This window comes from Lacerta agilis, chromosome 4 (assembly GCF_009819535.1).
Source record: "Lacerta agilis isolate rLacAgi1 chromosome 4, rLacAgi1.pri, whole genome shotgun sequence".
In the NCBI taxonomy this organism is placed as follows: domain Eukaryota; kingdom Metazoa; phylum Chordata; class Lepidosauria; order Squamata; family Lacertidae; genus Lacerta; species Lacerta agilis.
In genome coordinates, this window is record NC_046315.1 from 62,499,296 (window position 1) to 62,520,622 (window position 21,327).

Here is a 21,327-nt window from a genome sequence, read left to right on the forward strand (position 1 = left end):
TTTCTCTGTCAGGCAAATATCCATTTGGGAGAAGGCAGATCTCCCCTGCCCTCTCATCTCTATGCCAGGCAAGCACACTATCTAAAAATTCCTTTAGAATATCACCATGGTGGCTAGAGTGCTACTTTCTTGCACCACATAATGCGGACAAACATCTAGTCTTTAATCCTAATCATGCTTGCTTATAAATCTCTTGGCTGTTTTGCATATTGCTATTTTCTTACATGAATATAGCCTGCGTTTGGAGGCTGAAAATACATATCCACCATAACATAGGGTGTATGGCACTGAATATTTTCCCAGTGCAACAGTTTTACTGGCATCTTCATGTGGACTATGTTCACATCTTGATGGTTTTGCTAGAATGAGTGTTTAGAAACAATAATTGTCAATGGAGCAAATAGAATTTGAATGCACTTAGTTTCTTGGCTTCTGTATTAGAATTCACACTCATAATGTACATTCACTACTCTTGCTTTATGCAACAGATGCCTGATTTCTTTTTGCAAGTTTTTTTTTAATTGCATGGTATGTATTTAGCGACAGACAATGGAAAATTGTCAGGGTGATGAATTTGCTAGTTGTTGAATAATATATACTACAACTCCTTCTATCAATACTTAGACACTGGAATAAAGTTATGGTGAGCACCCTTTTTGGAAAATATGCTAGAAATTGAGGGGGAAAGTCCTTGAGAGCTACAGTAAAGTACAGTGCATATATATTCAATCCCTGGTACTTTGGTATGATTGTTGACTCAGGTAATCCAGGGTCTAAGCAGCAGGGGGATATGAGCACAGGCAATTCCAATCCTTTTCCTGCTCAGATCCCAAAAATTGTATTTATAAATTTGGTTCTAGAGAGGTGAGAGTAGAACTCTGCTAACACAATTGGCCTTCCTGGCACCCCCATACTACACCCCCTGTGCCCCACAACCCACTCATAAAGGTTAAGGGACCACCTGGAACTGGGCATGGGGGCTCCAGCAGGATGTGGACTTGAGATGATTTTGTAATACTTCCTCGCACAATGGAAAAAGCCACTTTTTGATCCATAACATTGCACTCTTAAAACTTTATTTTTCATTACATTTTGTACAGTGAAAATGATTATAGAAAACTTTGACATTGTGTCCACATATAACGGATATAAAACAGAAAAACAATAGTCCATATACATAATTAAGTGGGTAGTATTCATTTGCACTAAATGTTGGTCAACATCTCTTATAGTTCGTGATCGTGTTCGGACAAAAATGGAGCGTGACATTTTAGTAGAGGTTAATCATCCCTTTATTGTCAAGTTGCATTACGGTAAGTTTAATAAGCATCCTAAATTGCTAAAGTAAATATTGCTAGTTACCGGTAACTATGATATTTCATACATATTTGCCATTTATAAAATCCTGATACCTTCAAATAAAATATAGCAAGTTCTATTGAGACCCAACCTATCATCTTGTACTCCTATACAAGTCAATTTGCATAACTGGCATTTGTTAAAGCAGTTAATTATACAGTGGTGCCCCGCTAGACGAAAATAATTCGTTCTGCGAAAATTTTCGTCTAGCGGGTTTTTCGTCTTGCGGAGCGGCAATGACAGCCGCGCTCCGCAAAACGGAAAAAAAAAAAAGACGAAAATTTTTCGTCTTGCGAGGCAGCCCCATAGACTTTTTCGTCTTGCGGGGCAGCCTTCCGCTAGACGAATGCCTTCGTCTAGCGAGTTTTTCGTCTTGCGAGGCATTCGTCTAGCAGGGTACCACTGTATAGGAGAATTCATCCATACTATGCATTGCAGAAAATCACAAAAAGACAAATGCTACATTTTGAAGCTTGATCATCAGTAAAGATGAGTTTCTGAACAAATGTAATTTTTGACATTCCTTTAACTTCCCTAGTGTTAACTTTTAATATATATTTTAATTATGTAAATATTTTCATGTTGCAAGCCACCTTGAATATGGTGTAACGATGGAAAGGCCTCATACAAATAAACAATGTTGTTAGTTTAAATTAATTTACCTCCCTAAGGGTTCATTTTCAGCTTTTGAACAATTTAGTGATTTTAGTACTGTTTTGGCTGTTTTCTCACCTATTTAGTTAATTAATATAAGAAAGAAAAAGAAATACTCTGTTATAGAATATTTCAGCTATACTTTCTTTTTAAGCATTGGCCAGAACAGAACATAGTTTTTATTACATGATGAGATTTACCCAGTCCTGTTTTTAAAGGGATGCTTTGCATTTTGCATATCTCTGAGGCAATTAAATTTTAAGAAGCAACCCACTCTTTACTTTTTCTGTTAAAGAAAAATATTCAGTATTGAGGTGGAAGGGGGAGAAGCTTTGATGCTGTTCTCCAGTGAGTTATCTGAAACTTTCTTGTTGCTGAATGCAAGTTGCAAATGGCCAGATCTGTAATAAATTTAGCACTGTCCAGAAGTTTCAAGTTTCAGAAGTCTGGATAACATGTGCTTTGGCAGTGTGAGGTCATAGGGGTGGGGTGAGCAGAATAAGTAATTTGCTTCTAAAAAATATTCTCAAAAGCAACTCAACAGAATCCTTACACTTTCCGAATATATATGTCATTGTGATACATACAAAATGTGCAGAGTGTCTATTTTCTTCAATACCTATCACTTGCATAGTACATACAAAACACAGAGCAGTTTTGCATTAAAGCATCAAATATCTCATAACTTCTAAAATACATATGAATCTTAACGTTGCTGTGGCCCAGATAAAAATTGCTTTGTGTGTTAGTTTTGATCTGTATGCTACAAATATGTTACACCCTGTATAGAGTAGAATATAGCTGATAACTTTGTGTTCATGGAAGAGCTTTTAATCCAGTGGGGGGTGTCCCCTAATGCAGTGTTTTTCAACCACTGTTCCGCGGCACACTAGTGTGCCGCGAGATGTTGCCTGGTGTGCCGTGGGAAAAATTGAAAAAATTAAAGAGAATTACTTTATATATAGTCAATATAGGCACAGAGTTAATTTTTTTAACATTTTCTAATGGTGGTGTGCCTTGTGATTTTTTTCATGAAACAAGTGTGCCTTTGCCCGAAAAAGGTTGAAAAACACTGCCCTAATGGAAGATGGAGGGAGGTATTTCTTGCTGATTTCCTTCTGCCCCTGCAGCTGCCAGTGCCACCCCTACCAGTGTCAGCTTCAAAAAGTTGGGGACTCCTCCAGATCAGTGTGGATGGTGGCATGTCAGGTGCGGGGAATAGAGAGAACTGGAAAAAATTGTATCCCTTCTTTTTTTGCCAAGAGATACCACAGCTGGATCTAAAACCTTTCTGTGACTGTATCCATAATGTATAATAAACAAAGATGCTCATTTTAAAGTTAAGATTGAAAAATCATAGAACATAGTAATAGCTAGGGTGCAGCATTGCATTTTAATACTTTATTGAATGAACTTTTAAATGATCCAGCATGATAAAACAAAATCTTTGCAATAGTAACAGTCAATAAGTATTTTCATACCCAAGAACATAATACTTTTATTAAAATAATGTTGATTTCCCCCTCAGCTTTTCAAACAGAAGGGAAACTATACCTTATTTTAGACTTTCTCAGAGGAGGAGACTTGTTTACACGCTTATCCAAAGAGGTAAATGTTTCGTAAATTGTCACAATTCTGAATTATAGAGGTTGTGTTTATTTTATGGAATGTTCTCAAATGTTCAGGGAAATATTTGCCATGATTTCTTAATTAATTGTACCAATGAATCTAAGTTACTTTACACAGCATGATCTATATTCATATATCTCTTCTGTTCTTTCTCTTCTTTCTTCACCTTTGCTTTCCACACTTAAATTTTAAACATTTTTGAGGGTAGGGAGTGGGGGAATAGAGATGTAACAAATGTACTGTTGAATTATCCTTAGACAGCTGATATAGAAATGCGCCCATCAGAATTCAAAGTCTGTTGCATTAATATGCACTTACTTGACAGTGCAAGTGACTTTTATAAACATGTTTATATACACAACTATAAACACTTAACATACAATTTTTAGTTTTCAATTTAAGTTTAAACTGGAAAAAACTCTCCAGTGTTTTCTAATCATAGAAACTGTTTGCTCTGTATTAACTTTAGACAAGTATTATGCATTTTCTTTTCTAGGTGATGTTCACAGAAGAGGATGTCAAATTCTACCTGGCTGAATTAGCACTTGCTTTAGATCATCTGCATAGTCTTGGAATAATATACAGAGATCTAAAACCAGAAAAGTAAGAACCTTTTTTTTGGAATATGATAGAACTGCTCTCTGTAAATATTAAGAAGTGTAGTATTTAACTTCTGAATAATATTACTGTATATCTATTAACTAGGGTTGTTTTTTTTAATAGAGTCCTATATTTTTGGGCAGCATCCTGCCTAATGGTAGGGCTGTCCCAAGGAGCTAACACTAATTTCTTGAGCTATAAATTCCATGTGGATTATTTGACAAAAAATTATAAATACCATATTCTCTCTCTAGAATTTTAATCTTCCCAGTATGCTCTCTGACAGTCATTATTTGTTGTAAAGAAAATCAACATAATCATGTTTCAAACAATTAAAAAACAAGCTTTATCCTTTTTTATAGCATATTACTTGATGAAGAAGGACATATTAAATTGACAGGTAAGTAAAAACAAATTTCTACTATATAAATAATTCGTAGATAGTTTTCTTTTAGTGTGATAAACAGCACTAGAGAAATTATGCTGGTGAAACACATGATAAGTATAAAGAACCTATTTTCAAAACTTTGTATATGCTCATAAGATTACTAAATTCACTGTGCTTTCTTTCTCCAGATTTTGGTTTAAGCAAGGAGTCTATTGATCACGAGAAAAAAGCGTATTCCTTCTGTGGAACAGTAGAATATATGGCCCCGGAAGTGGTTAATCGGCGGGGGCATACACAGAGTGCAGACTGGTGGTCTTTTGGAGTGTTAATGGTAGGTTTCTGATGAACTGAAAGTGGTGGTAGAGTCTCTGGATCCCCAATCCTTGGCTCATTTACTTGGGGGTAAATTTCATTCATTTTAAACGTAAATAATTTAGAAGTAGCAGTTTCTAGTTCAGAAAATAGTAGGAAAGAGAAGAACTTCATGCTTTCAGTGGTTGTATTACTGTATTTTTCTGTGTATTAGACTACGTTTTTTCCCTAAAAAATAATGTCAAAAATTAGGGGGCATCTTATACACGGGGCCATCTCCCCCCATTATCTTAAATCTGAGTCCCCAAAAATAGGGGGTGTCTTATACATGGGGCATCTTATAGACAGAAAAATACGGTATTTCATTCTGAAAAAGATGTGCAGCTCCTTATCCACAACCTTTTCCCATCAAACACAAAAAATTAAAAACCAGGACAAATATCTCAAGCTGCTTCTGTCACTCTTGTCTGCAATTTACAAAGCCATCACTGAATTCTACAATATTTTGGTTATTTCATAGGTGAATAAATACCATAAGACTATGATGGACTAAATTCTGCCAGTATCTATAGTTAAATGCAGTCGACACAACAAAGAGAAGTAATCCCTGGTCAGACAAAACTATAAATAATATAAATCTTAAAAACCACAACATATTACAAAATGATTTTAATTTAAGCTTACTATCAAATGTTTTAAAGCAAAACTGAGATGTTTAAAATGCAACACATTATTTACAAAAGAATAGCTTTGATTTTTATTCAGTCATAAAGGTTGATATAAGACAGTGGTGGCGAACCTTTTAGAGACCGCGTGCCCAAACTGTAAACCAAAACCCGCTTATTTATTACAAAGTGCCCAAACTTGTTGAGATTTTTTTTGGGAGCTTCTGGAGGAAGTGCAAGGAGATGAGACCGGCCGCCACTCCCGTCGCCCAAGAGGGAAACATGAGCACAGCGGCCGGGGCAAAAAAAAACAAAAAAACCAACGACGACGGTGCGCGGATTGGAAAGCCTTTTTTCGGGAGACCAAACAGGCGGACAAACAAACACACGCCTCCGCCTCGCCAAGGGAGCGGGGAGGAGCCAGTCACCCGAGGCGCCCGGGAAGCCTCGTAAAGGAGCCGGGAGCGGAGGGAGGGCGCGGGCGGACGCCGCTCGAAGGAGATGAAGACGCAGCAGCGGCTCTCCTTTTGAAGGGGCTTCGGGCCCCACACCTGCTGCTGCCCCTGAAGAAGTGGAGGGTCCTCGTTCCCTCAGCGGACTTGAGGCAGCAGCAGCGACTTCTCCCGGCCGTCCCAGGAAAGCGCCGCCGGCGAAGGCGTGGACAGGCTGTTGCGCGCGCACCTCCTTCGTCGTCTTCCCCCTCACTCACTCAGCCCTTGCATAAGGTGACGACCTCCGGCTGCCAGCGTCGACTCCGCCCCTTCACCCGAGGCGGCGGGAGCGCGAGCCACCCGCCCTCGCCTCCCATCCCGGAAGCACTGGAAGGGCGCGCAGAGCCCCGCGCCGCTCCAGTGCCACGCCCCTCATCCCCCGCTCGCCCACCCCCCTCCTGAGGGGCGGCAAGCGCGGGAGGGAGGCAGCGGAGAGACGGCACGTCGGGGCACCGGAGGGATCGCTGCACCAGGGCGGCCATCTCAAGACCTGGGCCGATGGTGCGCGTGCCAGCAGTGAGGGCTCTGCGTGCCAGCTCTGGCACGCGTGCCATAGGTTCGCCACCACTGATATAAGAAGTAGATCCTATAGAAGTTGATACAATTGCATAGTAAGAATAACAAATAGATTCACCAAAAAAAGACTTCTTACTTTATTGTCAGTTTTAATATTACTGAGGATAGAAAGTACTTGGCTATCTTATCACTAACTTTTCCTGGGACTCGCCATTTAAACAGTAATAGATCAGAATTGCAGTGAGTCATCCACCTAGAGTAACTAAAAAAGAATCTGTCCTCCCTGGGCACCTTGTACAAATTACAGTCCAAAAAAGTGACCCACAGATTCTTTCTACTTGGGTCCATAGGGACAAATACATTCCTTAAGTGGAATCTTTGCAGGTCAGCCAGTTGGAAAAGCAGAGAGCAGATTTTATTTTTTGTACAGTATTTTAAGCAACTTGGTTTTGTTTTTAAGGGTGGAATTCAACACCATGCTGTGTTGAATGATTTATCCATGCAAACATATCAGTTTCTAGCTGGAACAATTTCCCCTCTCCCCACATACTGTTCTGGAGGTTCTCCCAACGCCCCTTCCTGAGCCAATTTCAGGAGGTGGAGCCACAGAGGGGGAGGGGAAAGCCCTCTTGTGCAACAGAAGCCCTTGGGCAGGTTTGTTAGGTGAATTTTGCCCTATACGTATATGTGGTAGCAAACTGTAATGATATTTTGCAGTACAGTGGGCCCTACCACTTACATGAGGGTTCGGTTCTAGGGGTCTACATGGAAAGGCAAATTCAAAACTGCACAAAGTCAGGAAACCTCAGAACCACCCTCTGCGAGGGGTTGCTTACCAAGCTCTGGGAAAGCCAAAGGAATGCTCCTCGAGCCCTTCCATCACCTTCCGAGAGCCCAATAAGTGAGGTGGGGGGCTTAAAAAACACTTCCCATAGCAGGAAAGCCTGCTGGGTGGATAGGTAGCGGAAATAAATGAAGATTGGGGAACGGCAGGTTTTCCCTGCTCTTCATTTTCTAATTTATTGCCCCACCCTACCCGTGTAAGGTTGCAATTGCATAAGTAAAGTGATTGTAAGTTGCGGACCCACTGTACACTGTTGTCCCTGACATTTACATTGTTTCTTAGTTGGATGCAATTCAATAATACTTCCTTAATTACATTACAGATAAATTTGTTTGACAGAAATGTTCTGTACTGTTATTTGAAAGTTAACTTTGATGTAGTTTTAGACACCACAATTTTAGACTCTGAGTTAAGAAACACCATAGTTAATATTAGTTCTAAAATGCTACTTAACCCTAGTTAAGTGGCATGGGAAGCAAGGCTACTAAAAGGAAGCATAAGTTCCTGAGTCTTGCTCTCATTTAGATTAAATAGATCGGTTCTGAGAAACTTAGAACCCAAAATAAGTTAAGATACCCTTAGTGATTAGAAGAAATATTGAGTAGTAAACAGCTGTTTATTGACATTTTACAGAATAAAAAAACTAGTTATAACCTACTGATATACATTTAAATCTGTGGATGTTAACACAAGCACATTTTTTATATTGGAGAATTGTAGAGTTGGAAGGGACCATGGGGGTCATCTAGCCCAACTTCCTGTAGTGCAGTAGTATTTTGCTCAACGTGGGGCTTGAACCCACAACCCGGAGATTAAGAGTCTCATGTTCTACCAACTGAGCTATCAAGAGTGTGGATATTTTTTCATAAATCACATACAAAGTTTGTGTTTGCTTAGATTTAATACAACAGCAAGTAGGTTACAAGTAGACAAAATGTAAAGTGTGCTTCATTCAAAATAGCTGCCTTTTTATTTTAGCTGCAAACACACATTAGATGTAGAAATGTACAACTAGCTATTAGCATCTGAATTAGGGTAACATGCACTGACTGCATCAAAGGTAGATGTGTTAAACTCCTGAAAAAGTAAAAAGTTATGCTGCAGAACATTATTATGCAGAGTTTTGGGTTGGTATGCACAATTTGTTTTATAAACAAGGTTCTACTAGTTTTGTCAAAGAGAGGAAGGTTGTTGTTGCTGTTACTATTTATTTCCCACCTTTCACCCTAAGGTCCCAGGGTGGGTTACAACAATCAAAATGCAATGTTGAAAAGAAATTACTTGGTCTTTTAATATAATTGATGGAAGTTTTACTTTATACAGTTTGAAATGCTCACTGGTACTCTACCTTTCCAAGGGAAAGACAGAAAAGAAACCATGACACTGATTCTCAAGTGAGTAAACTCTTATTATACGTATATCTCATCAGGTATTCTGCTGGGGATGCCCTCTAGGCTGCAATCTCTAATTTCTACTGTTCCCTCATTTTCAAAGGTACTGATACATCCTGACTCCATAATGCATCCTGCTAATGTCCTTTTCCACTCTACTGTCCTTCCTATCAAAAGCTGTACAGACACTTTGTCCAGTACTCCTCTAATACATAATAATGTATTTGCAGTCCCATTATCTCCTTTAAGTCACTAAATTATATTCTCCTTGATCTGTTATTATTTTCACCATCTTGAAAATGCTAGTGGAAAAATGTCTTAACATTCCCTTTTCGTTACTACTGTTACAAACAATTGGTCTTTCCGGTGCCTCTCCTGTTTCTGAAACCTAACATCCTTGCATACTGATTTAATTCTAACACTCCTGACAAGTGGGTGAAATTTAGGTTTGCATTGTGGATTATTATCCAGCTACAGTATACCTCTGTTGGTAACCATTAATGCATGTTTTATTTTTCAATCTGGATACAAAATTTGATACTGTGGAATATACCTATAACCCAGGTTGGCTGTAGTCATATATCAATATATCAGACTTTGTCATATAATAGATCTATATCTGACTACTATTGTTATACTTCTGGAGCAATTTGAATGTCTTTTGGTCTTTCCTATGTACTCTCATACTTTCTTGGTCACTATGTCTTAGCTACCACTCCTGTGGTAATGGCAGAGGATAGTATTCAGCTTTGTTTTGCTCAGAGTAGACTCAATGAAATTAGTGGACCTAAATTAGTCATGTTTGTTAATTTCTATGGGTCTACACTGAGTAAAACATGGTTGAATACCACCTAGTACCTTTGCATGGCACTAGACTTAATTCTCCATAAGGGGTCTGTTTTTTATAATTTATAAACTTGTGATTGTATTTCATATTTAGTCTGTCTGTTCCCCCTCTACTGATATTATAATTTTATTCCACAGTTTATAACTTCGGTTTCTTTAACCATGATCAGCCTGAATCAAAGACAGATTTTCTGTGTCTATTTTGTCCTAAATTATCAAAGCATGTTTTTGTATATACCTGTCAGAAAAGAAACAAGATGGCTCTCATTCATGCAGCTGTATAATCTAGAGAGTTTCTGGTTGGAGCAGGGTTGTGTTTTGCTCAACAATAACTCGTTACGAATCAAATATTTTCAGAAGAATATTCTGCTGTAACGCGAAGTGGTTAATCATAACATTCCAAGGACATTGTGTGTTTCTAGTTAGTTGAGCTAAAATTAATCAGTGTCTCTTTGCTAGATGCAAACCAATGGAATTCCTGCAGATACTGTTCCAGGAAATGATTCTCATTTAGTTACAGAAGAACCAGTTAGCCTTTCCCAGTTGGTTTGCAGTGATCCAGGCAGTTTACCTCACTGGTTTCGGGGAACAGGATCAACGGATTAAACAAGAATGTATTCCATCATAGTACCTTTTACATTGAGTGTGGCCTATTAAAGCATTGCTGTAGTTCATAGTGTTCACTCATAGTGTTCCTTTTCTGTTTATGAATTCCAATTACTGAAATTGAAGAGTGGAAAGTACCGGTACATGTGAAAGTTAGCAGAAGCATGAATACTGGGGACTGATCCTAGGCATTCTTCTCTCTTACTAATTCCTCCTTTGGCTTTACTGGCATTGCTATCATGCTAAAATAAAAAGAGAGAGATTTTTAGGCTGCTGGATATACACAACCCTACCAATGCATATGAAAAATTCAATTAAGAGAGACCATAGATGGCAATGAAATACAATATTTGTGTTTCCTTTCCATAATATTCCATTATGTTTAGTTTCTGCAGTTTCAAGATTGCATAGCTGGAATAGGAATTTTTGTGTGGAAGCAACATTTGGGCCTTTTTGTGTGTTTTCACCTACTTTATTTCAGGCAGGAATGACAGCCAGTGGTTTCCACCCAGTTGTGCAACAGACTTCCCCTTGTTTCCTTTCCCCTGTGGCCCACCCCCCACTTTTCGCCTGGTGTACTTTTGAGGATCCTCCAACCCTCTGGAGCAGAATTTGGAGGCACAGGGAAGGCTTCAGGGAGAGGGGAGGAAAGGGGGATGCCCCATTGCAGAAGAGGAATGTCCCATTGCAGAAGGGGAAGTCTGCTTGTGCAGCATTTGCTGTTCACCAAGTGTTGTGTTTAAAACAAATGAGCGTGGCATTTCCACTATAAACTTTGTATACAGTTAATGTGTTTTTATTGTACAGAGCCAAACTTGGAATGCCTCAGTTTTTAAGTCCAGAAGCTCAGAGTCTTCTCCGAATGCTTTTCAAGAGAAACCCTGCAAACAGATTAGGTAAAGAATTGAATTAAGTTATCTACTGCATACTTCAACATTAAGCTAAATAAATCCCTAATATATCTGCTGTTATGTTCATTGCTGACCTCGGATAGGAGCAGGTCCTGATGGAGTTGAGGAAATTAAGAGGCATCCATTTTTCTCCACAATAGACTGGAATGTAAGTACACACAATGGAGTAAAACACACTTACAGCATTTCATGTTAATTGTGTTACAGCTTTCTAACATGTTAAATGTATTTGTCTTAGAAATTGTACAGAAGAGAAATTAATCCACCATTTAAACCAGCAACTGGTAGACCTGAAGACACATTTTATTTTGATCCAGAATTTACAGCAAAAACCCCGAAAGGTAAGATATACCGGTATATACCATTCTCTCAGGTGGTTTGGGAAAGTTACGGTTTTAATCTTAATCACATGCATCCTTTTTAACTTTTATCAGTCCAGGGTATACAAATGAAATAAATCAGTCACACAGTTGCTATACATGAGAAACAGGCAAACAACCTCAATTTTGTGTTACTCCCATGGTTTTGTGTTACCTGACACATAGGTGTCCTTTTAATCTGACTTGGGTATGCAGCAGGTCTTTCTTGCCCAGATCTTATGTCCTTCATGTTCTGCCAACATCGGTGTTGCATTCGGTTGGGATAGGGAATATGACCTTTTCAGTTACCATTCCTGGTCTCCTGGGACTCTTTAGATAGAGAGACCCATCCCTTGCTGTTACCTTCCAGCACAATATGGCGACTGGGTTGTTCCATCATGTATTTGACCTGACAACTGACTAAAATAGTACGCTGCTTTTTAAATATTCTGATCTTTGTTGCCTGTCATATTGCTGTTTTGTTCTGATCATAATTTGAAATGCATCTTTTTGTGCAAACTGCCTTAGGCACTTTTATGAAATATTTCTAAAAAAGGAGTATCTTAAATAAAATAAAATATTTTTTTCCAGATTCACCTGGTATTCCACCTAGTGCTAATGCTCACCAACTTTTTCGGGGCTTCAGTTTTGTAGCTATTGCAACCGATGATGAAAGTCAAGCAATGCAGACATCTGTTGGGCACTCGATTGTTCAGGTGAATGTTCATTATGAAGTTAACTATTCGTATTGGGTGGTATTTAGGGGCCTGCAAGGAGATCAGATATTGCTTGCACAATACGTATGCACAAGCTTTGCCCAAAGGATAGATAATCACGTTTCACATACAGTGGTACCTCGGGTTGTAGACGCTTCAGGTTACATACGCTTCAGGTTACAAACTCTGCTAACCCATAAATAATGCTTCAGGTTAAGAACTTTGCTTCAGGATAAGAACAGAAATCATGCTCTGGCGGTGCAGCGGCAACGGGAGGTCCTATTAGCTAAAGTGGTGCTTCAGGTTAAGAACAGTTTCAGGTTAAGAATGGACCTCCGGAACAAATTAAGTATGTAACCAGAGGTACCAGTGTATATCTTATTGAAGGATTTCCGCATGTGGAAAATGATATTTGGAAGTAGATGCATTTTCTTCCTCAAGCTGATTATATTACTGGTTTGCATGAGGAAAAAAGCCCTTGCTGTGCTGACGCCCATGGAAGTCGTTCTGTGACATTAATCTCTTTTTGTTTTTGTTATCTGTGGCTTGCTGTATCTCAAGAGCTCAAGCTGCTTAATGTCTTGAAGTTATTTCCACATGCAAAGTAAACAAGTAGACTGCTTTTTCTCTCATATTCTGTCCTTGTTTTTGGCTCTATCAGTTTAATTTGAATAGCTTTTGCTACTTATGTGCTCATAACAGACCAGTTCAACTTTGCAGGTTTCATTAAACATTTTATTCGCCTTTTTGTTATGTCCAATTCGAGATAATTTTTATTTTATGAATAAAGCTATCAGTTAATAATGCTTTGGGGCACATAACCTTAAACAAGCCTTTGGCAAGCTGGTGTCCTCTAGATACTATAGTTCAAAACCAATGGAGGGGACCAGGTTTGTGAATTAGTGTTGTGTGCGGAGGCTACAATGGAAAACTGTTCAATGGCTGCCATAGAAGCCAGACTATGTAGCAATGGTTTAAAGTTAACTTCTATATTCCAGCTTGTTTGGAAGTGATTAAGCATAGTTCCCAGTTTGGATGCAATGGAAAATGATAGCTAATTGCAGCTTCCTTGCTTGTTGCCCCACACATGTAAAGGGAAGAGCAAATGAACTATATGCTAAACCAAGGGATAATGTGAAAACCAGCCATTTGTGTCTTTCCACACTATTCAGTGTGTTTGAACATGTTATTCAGACTGGAGAAGATGTGAAAATCAGAGTAGAAAATGCTTCCTTTTAAAAGTTCAATATTATTAGTTGTACAAACAATTCATTACTGATAAACATTTGTTCTAAAATATAAAGAGCTAAATTGGATATTTGTAAAGAATGCATTAATTGATAATGTTATTTTGGTAGCAGTTACACAGGAACAGCATTCAGTTTACTGATGGATATGAAGTCAAACAAGATATAGGAGTTGGCTCCTATTCGGTGTGCAAGAGATGTATACATAAAGCAACAAATATGGAATATGCAGTAAAGGTAATTAATTGTTTCAAGCATCCATAATGTTAGCACATTCTCAGTGCACTGAGGTAATTGGGTAAGGTAGGCAGAAAAGCATTTTGAGGGCTATGGGTTGAGATGAGGGGAGACTGTTATAGGCTTGTAGTGAGGTGGCTTCGGCAGCTAAAGGAGTTTGAGAAAGTGAAAAGGCAGAAATCTGAAAACACCCAATTAATGAAAGTGTTATGAGCTTAGAAGGAAAACTGGTTTGAAGAAGGGTGGCTCTTCACACAGAAATGCTGTTTGAAATCCTCTGAGAGACTTAAAACAGTGGTTGTAGGTTTGAAACAATATTGACATTTGGAAAACTGAGTTAATAATATAGTTATTGGTTCAAATATGTTTGCTCTTTTAGATAATAGACAAGAGTAAAAGAGATCCCACAGAGGAAATAGAAATCCTACTACGATACGGACAGCATCCAAATATTATTACTCTCAAAGATGTAAGTAGATGATTAGCAGCTTTATTGCAATTCAGGCATAAATATGATGCTTTTGACATGTACAGTATTTAATTTTTCATTAGGAGTCTGCAAATGCACTCGCTAGGTTGGTGGAACAAAGATTGTTATGCCTTTTGATTTCAGTGGGTGTACTCGGAGTATGACTAATGTTGCATACAACTCTTTGCACAATTGAGCACTTAAATAATGTGTTACATTTTTCAGGTGTATGATGATGGGAAATGTGTGTACCTGGTAACAGAACTTATGAAAGGAGGAGAGCTGTTGGACAAAATCCTTAGGCAAAAATTTTTTTCAGAAAGAGAAGCCAGTGCTGTTCTACTGACAATAACAAAAACTGTTGAATATCTTCATGCACAAGGAGTAAGTCTGCGTTCTTGAAGGATATATATTAAATGCACTACCTAGTTAATACAGTAGCTAAGTTCTTCCACTGTTACAACTCTTAAAGCTTTTATTTTAAAATCTCCCATCTCTTGTGGTATTTTGGCCTGTAAGCATTAACTAATTACTGGTAGATGCTAGTTTGCAATAGTTTGTTAGTTTGGGTAAAGATAGAACAATAGGAACCCAAGAGCCAGTTCATAACTTTTCAGTAGATATGGTGAATAAAGGCTATCACACAAGTACCTTATGGATAATTAACTTGTAAGAATGAATGCTTGTGTGTGTGTGTGTGTGTGTGTGTATGTGTGTGTGTGTGTGTATCACCCAAAATGATAGGCTATGCTCAATTGATTTATTTTGCAATAAAGTGATGTTGATTTTGGATACATTATATTCTTTTTAAATAAGAATTTCATGCTTTTAATAGAAACAACAGCCATGTTTGTTTGTTTGGTTGGTTTAGGTTGTACACAGAGACTTGAAACCTAGCAACATCCTTTATGTTGATGAATCTGGCAATCCGGAATCTATTCGGATTTGTGACTTTGGCTTTGCAAAGCAGCTGAGAGCAGAAAATGGCCTTCTAATGACTCCTTGTTACACAGCAAATTTTGTTGCTCCTGAGGTAACTATCTGTATAGTTCTTTGGTGTGGAGCTGAGAGTGTGCAGTCTTATGACCTGCTTCTGATCCCTTAACTTGGGTAAAGTTACATGTATCCTGGGCTTCCGTTTTCGTTACACTGTGGCCACTGTACCACAGTGGGCTGGGCATGTGCTGGGCAAGCCACAGTGCTTTTCTGAGTTAGAGGTAGGACACAAGGCATTCCTGCCCCCTCTTTTTAAGAGTTTTGAAACTGTTGATACAACATGAAGTGGTGCAACAAGTGATTTAATGCTTTGTTTACCTCATAGTTAATAAGCAGAAACAATATAGTTCCTCCCCCTTTCAGTGTACCTCTATACTAATGTAGTCTTTTGAAGGTTCTTATTTTACTTGAATAGAATTTTCCTGTTTCATACTTCTTTTTGCAGTCCTGTGGTGGCTGTACAGTGGAATTGTCTTCACCCTATGTGCTTGCTTCAGTGGAGTGACTTTTTAAATAACTCACACATTTTTTAAATAACTCACACATTTTTTCTTAAATGTATAATAGAAGATGCTCACTCCTTCAATACTTGCACATTTTAGGTAATAATAATGGGCAACATTCAATGCTATCTGCCTGCTTGTGCAATAGGGCTTCGGGTATCTCCTCTCCCCCTCTAGCCATTGTGCCCCCAAAATCTGCTCTGGAGGGTCCTCCACCCTCTGGAGCAAATGTTGGATGTGTGCAGGGTGCTGTAGGGAAAGAGCAGGGGTAGAAGAAAAACTGTTGATGAGTGGGTGCCTGCTTGTGCTGCATTGGATTCCACCCATTTTTCATAACCAAAGGAATTGGCTTTTTCTGCAGAAACTAATGAAAACATTGCTTTCCATAGGTTTTAAAAAGGCAAGGCTATGATGCTGCATGTGACATATGGAGCCTTGGTGTTCTGCTTTATACAATGCTGACTGGGTATGTTTGTAGGTTCTAAGTTGGAAATTGTTACATTAATTTGTAAAAGTGGATTAGAGGTTCTTGTAGCTTTTCATCTCAGAATTTCAAAACTAAGTTGATATTCTCTTGCAGCAAGTGTGTGTCCACAAGGCATTGCCTGCCTATATACTCTGTCCTACTCTGTTACCTTGAGATCTGCTCATGTCCCCTTGCCCGTTGTTCTGCTGTTCCTTCTTGTTCCTTCTCCCCAGTCATTCGTTCATGAGGTAGATAGTGGTGATGAGAGATGAAGCTGCAGGGCTAATAGCGATACTGAATACTGTAGGTTTCAGTATTTTCTATATAAAATTAGTATTTTGCTACTTAATAATAAATAATAGTAATTTTATTATTTCTACCCTGCCCATCTGACTGGGTTGCCCCAGTCACCCTCGGTGGCTTCCAGTATATACAAAAACATAATAAAACATTAAACGTTACAGGGCTGCCTTCAGATGTATTCTAAAGGTTGTATAGTTACTTATCCCCTTGACATATGATGGGAGGGCATTCCACAGGGTGGGTGCCACTACCGAAAAGCCCCTCTGCCTGGTCTGCTGACTTTCCTAAGTCTGCTGAATTCAGTAAGATGACAAGCTGCTTCCTGACATGAATTTCCCCATAATATGAATATGCATTACTATTTTAGTGTCATTGCAACTTGTAGTAGTTGGAAGTTAACAAGGAACTCAAAATCTTTGTGATTGTTATTATTATTTTTAGCTACACTCCATTTGCAAATGGTCCTGATGATACTCCAGAAGAAATTTTGGCACGAATAGGCAGTGGAAAATTCTCTCTCAGTGGTGGATACTGGAATTCCGTTTCGGATACAGCAAAGGTAGCATATTTGTTCTATCCATTGTACGTTAGATGTGTTTTTGAATAACGTTTCATGGCGACATCTGAAATAGTCAACAATTTATTGTTTAACCAGTTAGGTAATTGTAAGACTGTAGATAATCACAGTTGAGCATTTAAATAAAATTAAGTCCATGATAAAAGAAACGAGGCAAGTGGGCACCCCTTGCATTAGATCCAGAGAGAGATCAGCTGAACTCTCCTCCTGCAACAGCACTTTCTTGACTCCTGCAACCCCTTGAAATCCGCTGCTGAGAGTCTTATCATTCCTCTGCAATGATATGTGATAGTACATGAAACTGAGGTCAGAAGACATAATTTGTTTCCTCCCTTTACGTCACTTCCAAATGCACACACTTGGAAGTACACAGCTGCAAGAATTGGGGATGCACTCTTCCAAGATTAGGGAAATGTGGGCTTTTCACAGGAATTGTCTTCAGCTGAATAGAACTTAATGAGGATAGAGGTACTTGCAATCAGGGTAAAGATATGAGGCAGTAGAAAGATGCACTGATGTATCTACAGATGCAGAAAGTGGGGGAGAGGAGGAGCTAAGCAAAAAGGGACAAAGCTTGCTGAAAACAGAAGATGCTCTCAGCCCCACCACCCACTCAGTTACAGACTATACTTAGGATATTTGGGGGGTATTTCAATAATCTTATAAATTATAAATGAATATGCATTTGCTTCCAGTGTTAGAAGTTGCAGACTATGTCTTTAAAATGTGATGGACACTACAACTTAAACAAACAAACCACCATTGGAACTCTAGAATGTTGCTGAATGGTGATTTATTTAAATTAATATCCTCCAGATGTTTTTAATAAGTCTCTCTGGATTCCCGCTCCTCTTTCTTGATAACAGACCTTTATTCCTATAGCGTTTGAAAATATATTTGGAAATATGAGAAATGAATAATCTGAAACATTTTTATCTGAGTGTATGTAGTTTTGTGAGATTCAAAATCTTAGATTTGTTGCATATTTTAAGCCTTAAACACATGCCTAATTAGTTCTGTTATATTATTAATAGGACTTAGTTTCAAAAATGCTTCATGTTGACCCTCATCAGAGGTTGACTGCTGCCCAGGTCTTGAGACATCCATGGATTGTCCACTGTGACCAGTTGCCTCAGTTCCAGCTAAACAGGCAAGATGCTCCACATCTTGTGAAGGTAAAAATACGCATTTGTATAACTGTGTTTTTTCATCTCACCCCCCCCCCCCTAAAATTTGCAAACTGCCTGCATCTCCTTCCATTTTCCCAAGTACCCTGTCACTGGCTGCATTTTCATTCCATAGAGTGTCCCATTACTATTCCTACCCCTTGCCCCATTAAACTGCAGTTTCTACTGCCATTTTGTTGTTTGTGCCTGCTAGATTTTCTGTGGCTACATACTTCTTGCAGCACTGATTTGCTGAAATTCTGTAATAGTACTTCCATCACTGGGGAAACAAACTGTTATACTGTTAAACAGGGAGTCACAATTCAGTTATAGACGTCTGTGAATTCAGTAACACTGAGATCCAGCACCGAGGGCCTTCTGGCAGTTCCCTCACTGCGAGAAGCAAAGCTACAGGGAACCAGGCAGAGGGCCTTCTCGGTAGTGGCGCCTGCCCTGTGGAACTCCCTCCCTTCAGATGTCAAAGAGATAGACAACTACCAGACATTTAGAGGACATCTGAAGGCAGCCCTGTTTAGGGAAGCTTTTAATGTGTGATATTTTAATGTATTTGATTTTTGTTGGAAGCTGCCCAGAGTGGCTGGGGAAATGCAGCCAGATGGGCGGGGTAATAATAAATAAATAAATAAATAAATAAATAAATATTTAAAATGTACCTATTATGTATTATTCTATTTGTCACCAGCTCTGGGCCTGCAGCATCAAAATGTAAAAATGCACAATAGAATATGGAACATGGAGTGATTAGAGAGTCCTTCTCCCTAGGCTTATAATCTAAAAGACACAAAGGAAAAGGAATTGGTAGCGGGGGAAAGAAAACTCGTCACTATATCCCTAGACACTGTGGGCAATGTGAACCAAAATGACACAAAATAAATCTAGAGATGTGCAAATGAAGCTTCAGTGTTAAAAAAGGTTGGATTTGTGCAGAGTGGGTCAACTTGCACATTATAATGTGCTGCTTGTTTAAACTAAAAATAGCCCCTAATCACTTCTATTGATTTTGAATCACATTACAATTATTTTTTCAACCTTTTTATTTTTAGGGTGCCATGGCTGCTACATACTCAGCGTTGAACCGCAATCAGTCGCCAGTTTTAGAGCCAGTGGGCCGTTCTACCCTTGCTCAACGAAGAGGAGTCAAAAAAATTACCTCAACTGCCCTGTGAAGTGACCTTAGTTGAAAAATGTGGTACCATAATACGATGATAGCACAAATCATGGCAACAGGTAGCACATATCCAAGATACCTGCAAGCACACTGTTCCAGCTGGTACCTATTATGCTGCTGCTCCTGCTTTCATCTGTTCTTGCTTTAAACTATCAGTGGCAAAATATTGCCCTTCAGATGGAATATAAAGTGGAATCAATGGGACATGAACTATTCATGGAGATAGTAGAATTCCATACACCCATCACATTAAATACACTGAATGAAGCACTCTCTCCCCATATAGCATTATTTTTATAGGGAATATTTTTACTCCCTTTTAAATATTCTTCGTTACATGTATGGATGGACAGTTTATGTTAAGCACTTAGCTTAAACAGTATATTTATATTAGCACTGTATTATTTGTGCCATCCAGCATTTTATATGTTTTTGTAAACTTTTCATAAGCAGTACATTTCTGTACTGTTTCCTTTTACATGCCTTCTATTTAGACTAATTAAATTTGACAATTACGTTTGATTAAATGGTTAATCAAAATGGTTAATATCTCTAAAGCAGCTTGACTGTTAAACAGCTATTGAATGTAATTCTGTGAATGTGTTTTGTGTATGTCTCTCCGCAGACATATGGTTAGAAGTCATGGGAATTCAGAGCTGTTGACGGATTTAATGGCACATTAGGTTTCTCACCATCAGACATGTGGAATTGAATCTGTACTGACATGAAAAAGCAACTGTGTATCTCCAGTGTGCATGTCCTTTTTGTGGACATCGGACACCATGGCAAAATAGTTTAACCAGTTTTGTTTTGTTTAGTTGTAACTGATCATCTAAAACCCAAAACTTGCTGCTTCAAGAGTAGGGATAACTCTTCCACAGAGCTAAACTGAAATAGGGTGGGAAATGTAACATTTAAAGCTAAAACAGTGCATTATCTATTAATGAGCATGCCAGCAAAAGAAAAAAAGAAAAAAAAAGTCAGGAAATTGCAATTAGGAGGTTGGCTGAACTTGGGCTATTTTCAGCTTGCAATCCAAAGCAGAATGGCATTTGAGTTGAATGGGGATGTACCCAGTGTCTTCAGCCTTTCCTAGTGACTCGGCTATTAGCATTGGACTTTTGGTCATTGCTAGTCAATCAGCTGGCCAGCTAAGGCTACAATCCTAACCACACATAACTAATGACTAAGCCTGCAGACCACAGTGGGGCCTGGACTTTGTTTTTATTGTTTTAATGATAAAGTGGGGAAAGGTCTGTGTTCCCAGCTTGTTTGACTTGTCCTGGAGTACTTGTTTTCTGGGAAATATTGAAGTTGTATTTACTAAAAAGTTCGATATGTTGAAGTACAGCATAATTTTGATGGATCATCCCAGAGTTCTGCCAAAGAATTTTTTTATTTAATAGTAATGTTTCTAAGTTTTGACAACAATTTAGTCCTAATTCAGTGTGTTAAACAAAATAGCAGCAAGATAGGCAGTGAGTAGTAGTTTTCTTGGGTCTTACAAATGCTTACCTTTTTCTAAGGTCACTCAGCCCCATATAGTATTCTTAGTCTTCCTCTTGTAGTAACTTCTAGTGCTTTGCATCATGCCTTGCCTTACAAACTCATGCAATTCCTTTGGTTTTGTTGTTTCAGGTTATCTTATTTTTTATTTATAAATAGTATTTCGAAAGCATGCTTTCTCTTTCCTTCCACATCAGACTAGTCTGCAAATCAAGCCTGTGCTTAGAAGCTGCTAATCTAGCCACTCAGAGGCCTTTAATTTACTATCTCTTTATTTGTTGCATTTTGAAATCCAGTTTTCTTCTGTTATGTTTGGAAATCTTTTTAATAATCAGACAAGTTGCCAGCAATCTTCCTTGCAGCAACAAATCCAAAATTGCT

General features: G+C 38.6%; 1 protein-coding gene across 3 annotated transcripts in view; it reads left to right on the plus strand.

Moving 5' to 3' along the window:
• RPS6KA3 (ribosomal protein S6 kinase A3) overlaps nucleotides 1-20,401 on the plus strand; it is a 41,456-nt gene extending 21,055 nt beyond the window's left edge. The window contains exons 5-22 of one of the 3 annotated variants that reach the window (XM_033147276.1): nucleotides 1,233-1,313; nucleotides 3,542-3,621; nucleotides 4,139-4,245; nucleotides 4,605-4,642; nucleotides 4,819-4,961; nucleotides 8,782-8,852; nucleotides 11,109-11,197; nucleotides 11,296-11,360; nucleotides 11,451-11,553; nucleotides 12,163-12,287; nucleotides 13,646-13,771; nucleotides 14,151-14,240; nucleotides 14,466-14,624; nucleotides 15,112-15,273; nucleotides 16,129-16,205; nucleotides 16,950-17,067; nucleotides 18,120-18,260; nucleotides 19,316-20,401. In XM_033147276.1, the coding sequence (XP_033003167.1) occupies nucleotides 1,233-1,313; nucleotides 3,542-3,621; nucleotides 4,139-4,245; nucleotides 4,605-4,642; nucleotides 4,819-4,961; nucleotides 8,782-8,852; nucleotides 11,109-11,197; nucleotides 11,296-11,360; nucleotides 11,451-11,553; nucleotides 12,163-12,287; nucleotides 13,646-13,771; nucleotides 14,151-14,240; nucleotides 14,466-14,624; nucleotides 15,112-15,273; nucleotides 16,129-16,205; nucleotides 16,950-17,067; nucleotides 18,120-18,260; nucleotides 19,316-19,438 (1,898 nt within the window). In that variant the 3' untranslated portion in view covers nucleotides 19,439-20,401. The remainder of the gene's footprint in view (nucleotides 1-1,232; nucleotides 1,314-3,541; nucleotides 3,622-4,138; nucleotides 4,246-4,604; nucleotides 4,643-4,818; nucleotides 4,962-8,781; nucleotides 8,853-11,108; nucleotides 11,198-11,295; nucleotides 11,361-11,450; nucleotides 11,554-12,162; nucleotides 12,288-13,645; nucleotides 13,772-14,150; nucleotides 14,241-14,465; nucleotides 14,625-15,111; nucleotides 15,274-16,128; nucleotides 16,206-16,949; nucleotides 17,068-18,119; nucleotides 18,261-19,315) is intronic. The other 2 variants (XM_033147277.1, XM_033147278.1) reach the window with 2 other exon arrangements.
• Nucleotides 20,402-21,327: the final 926 nt, after the last annotated feature.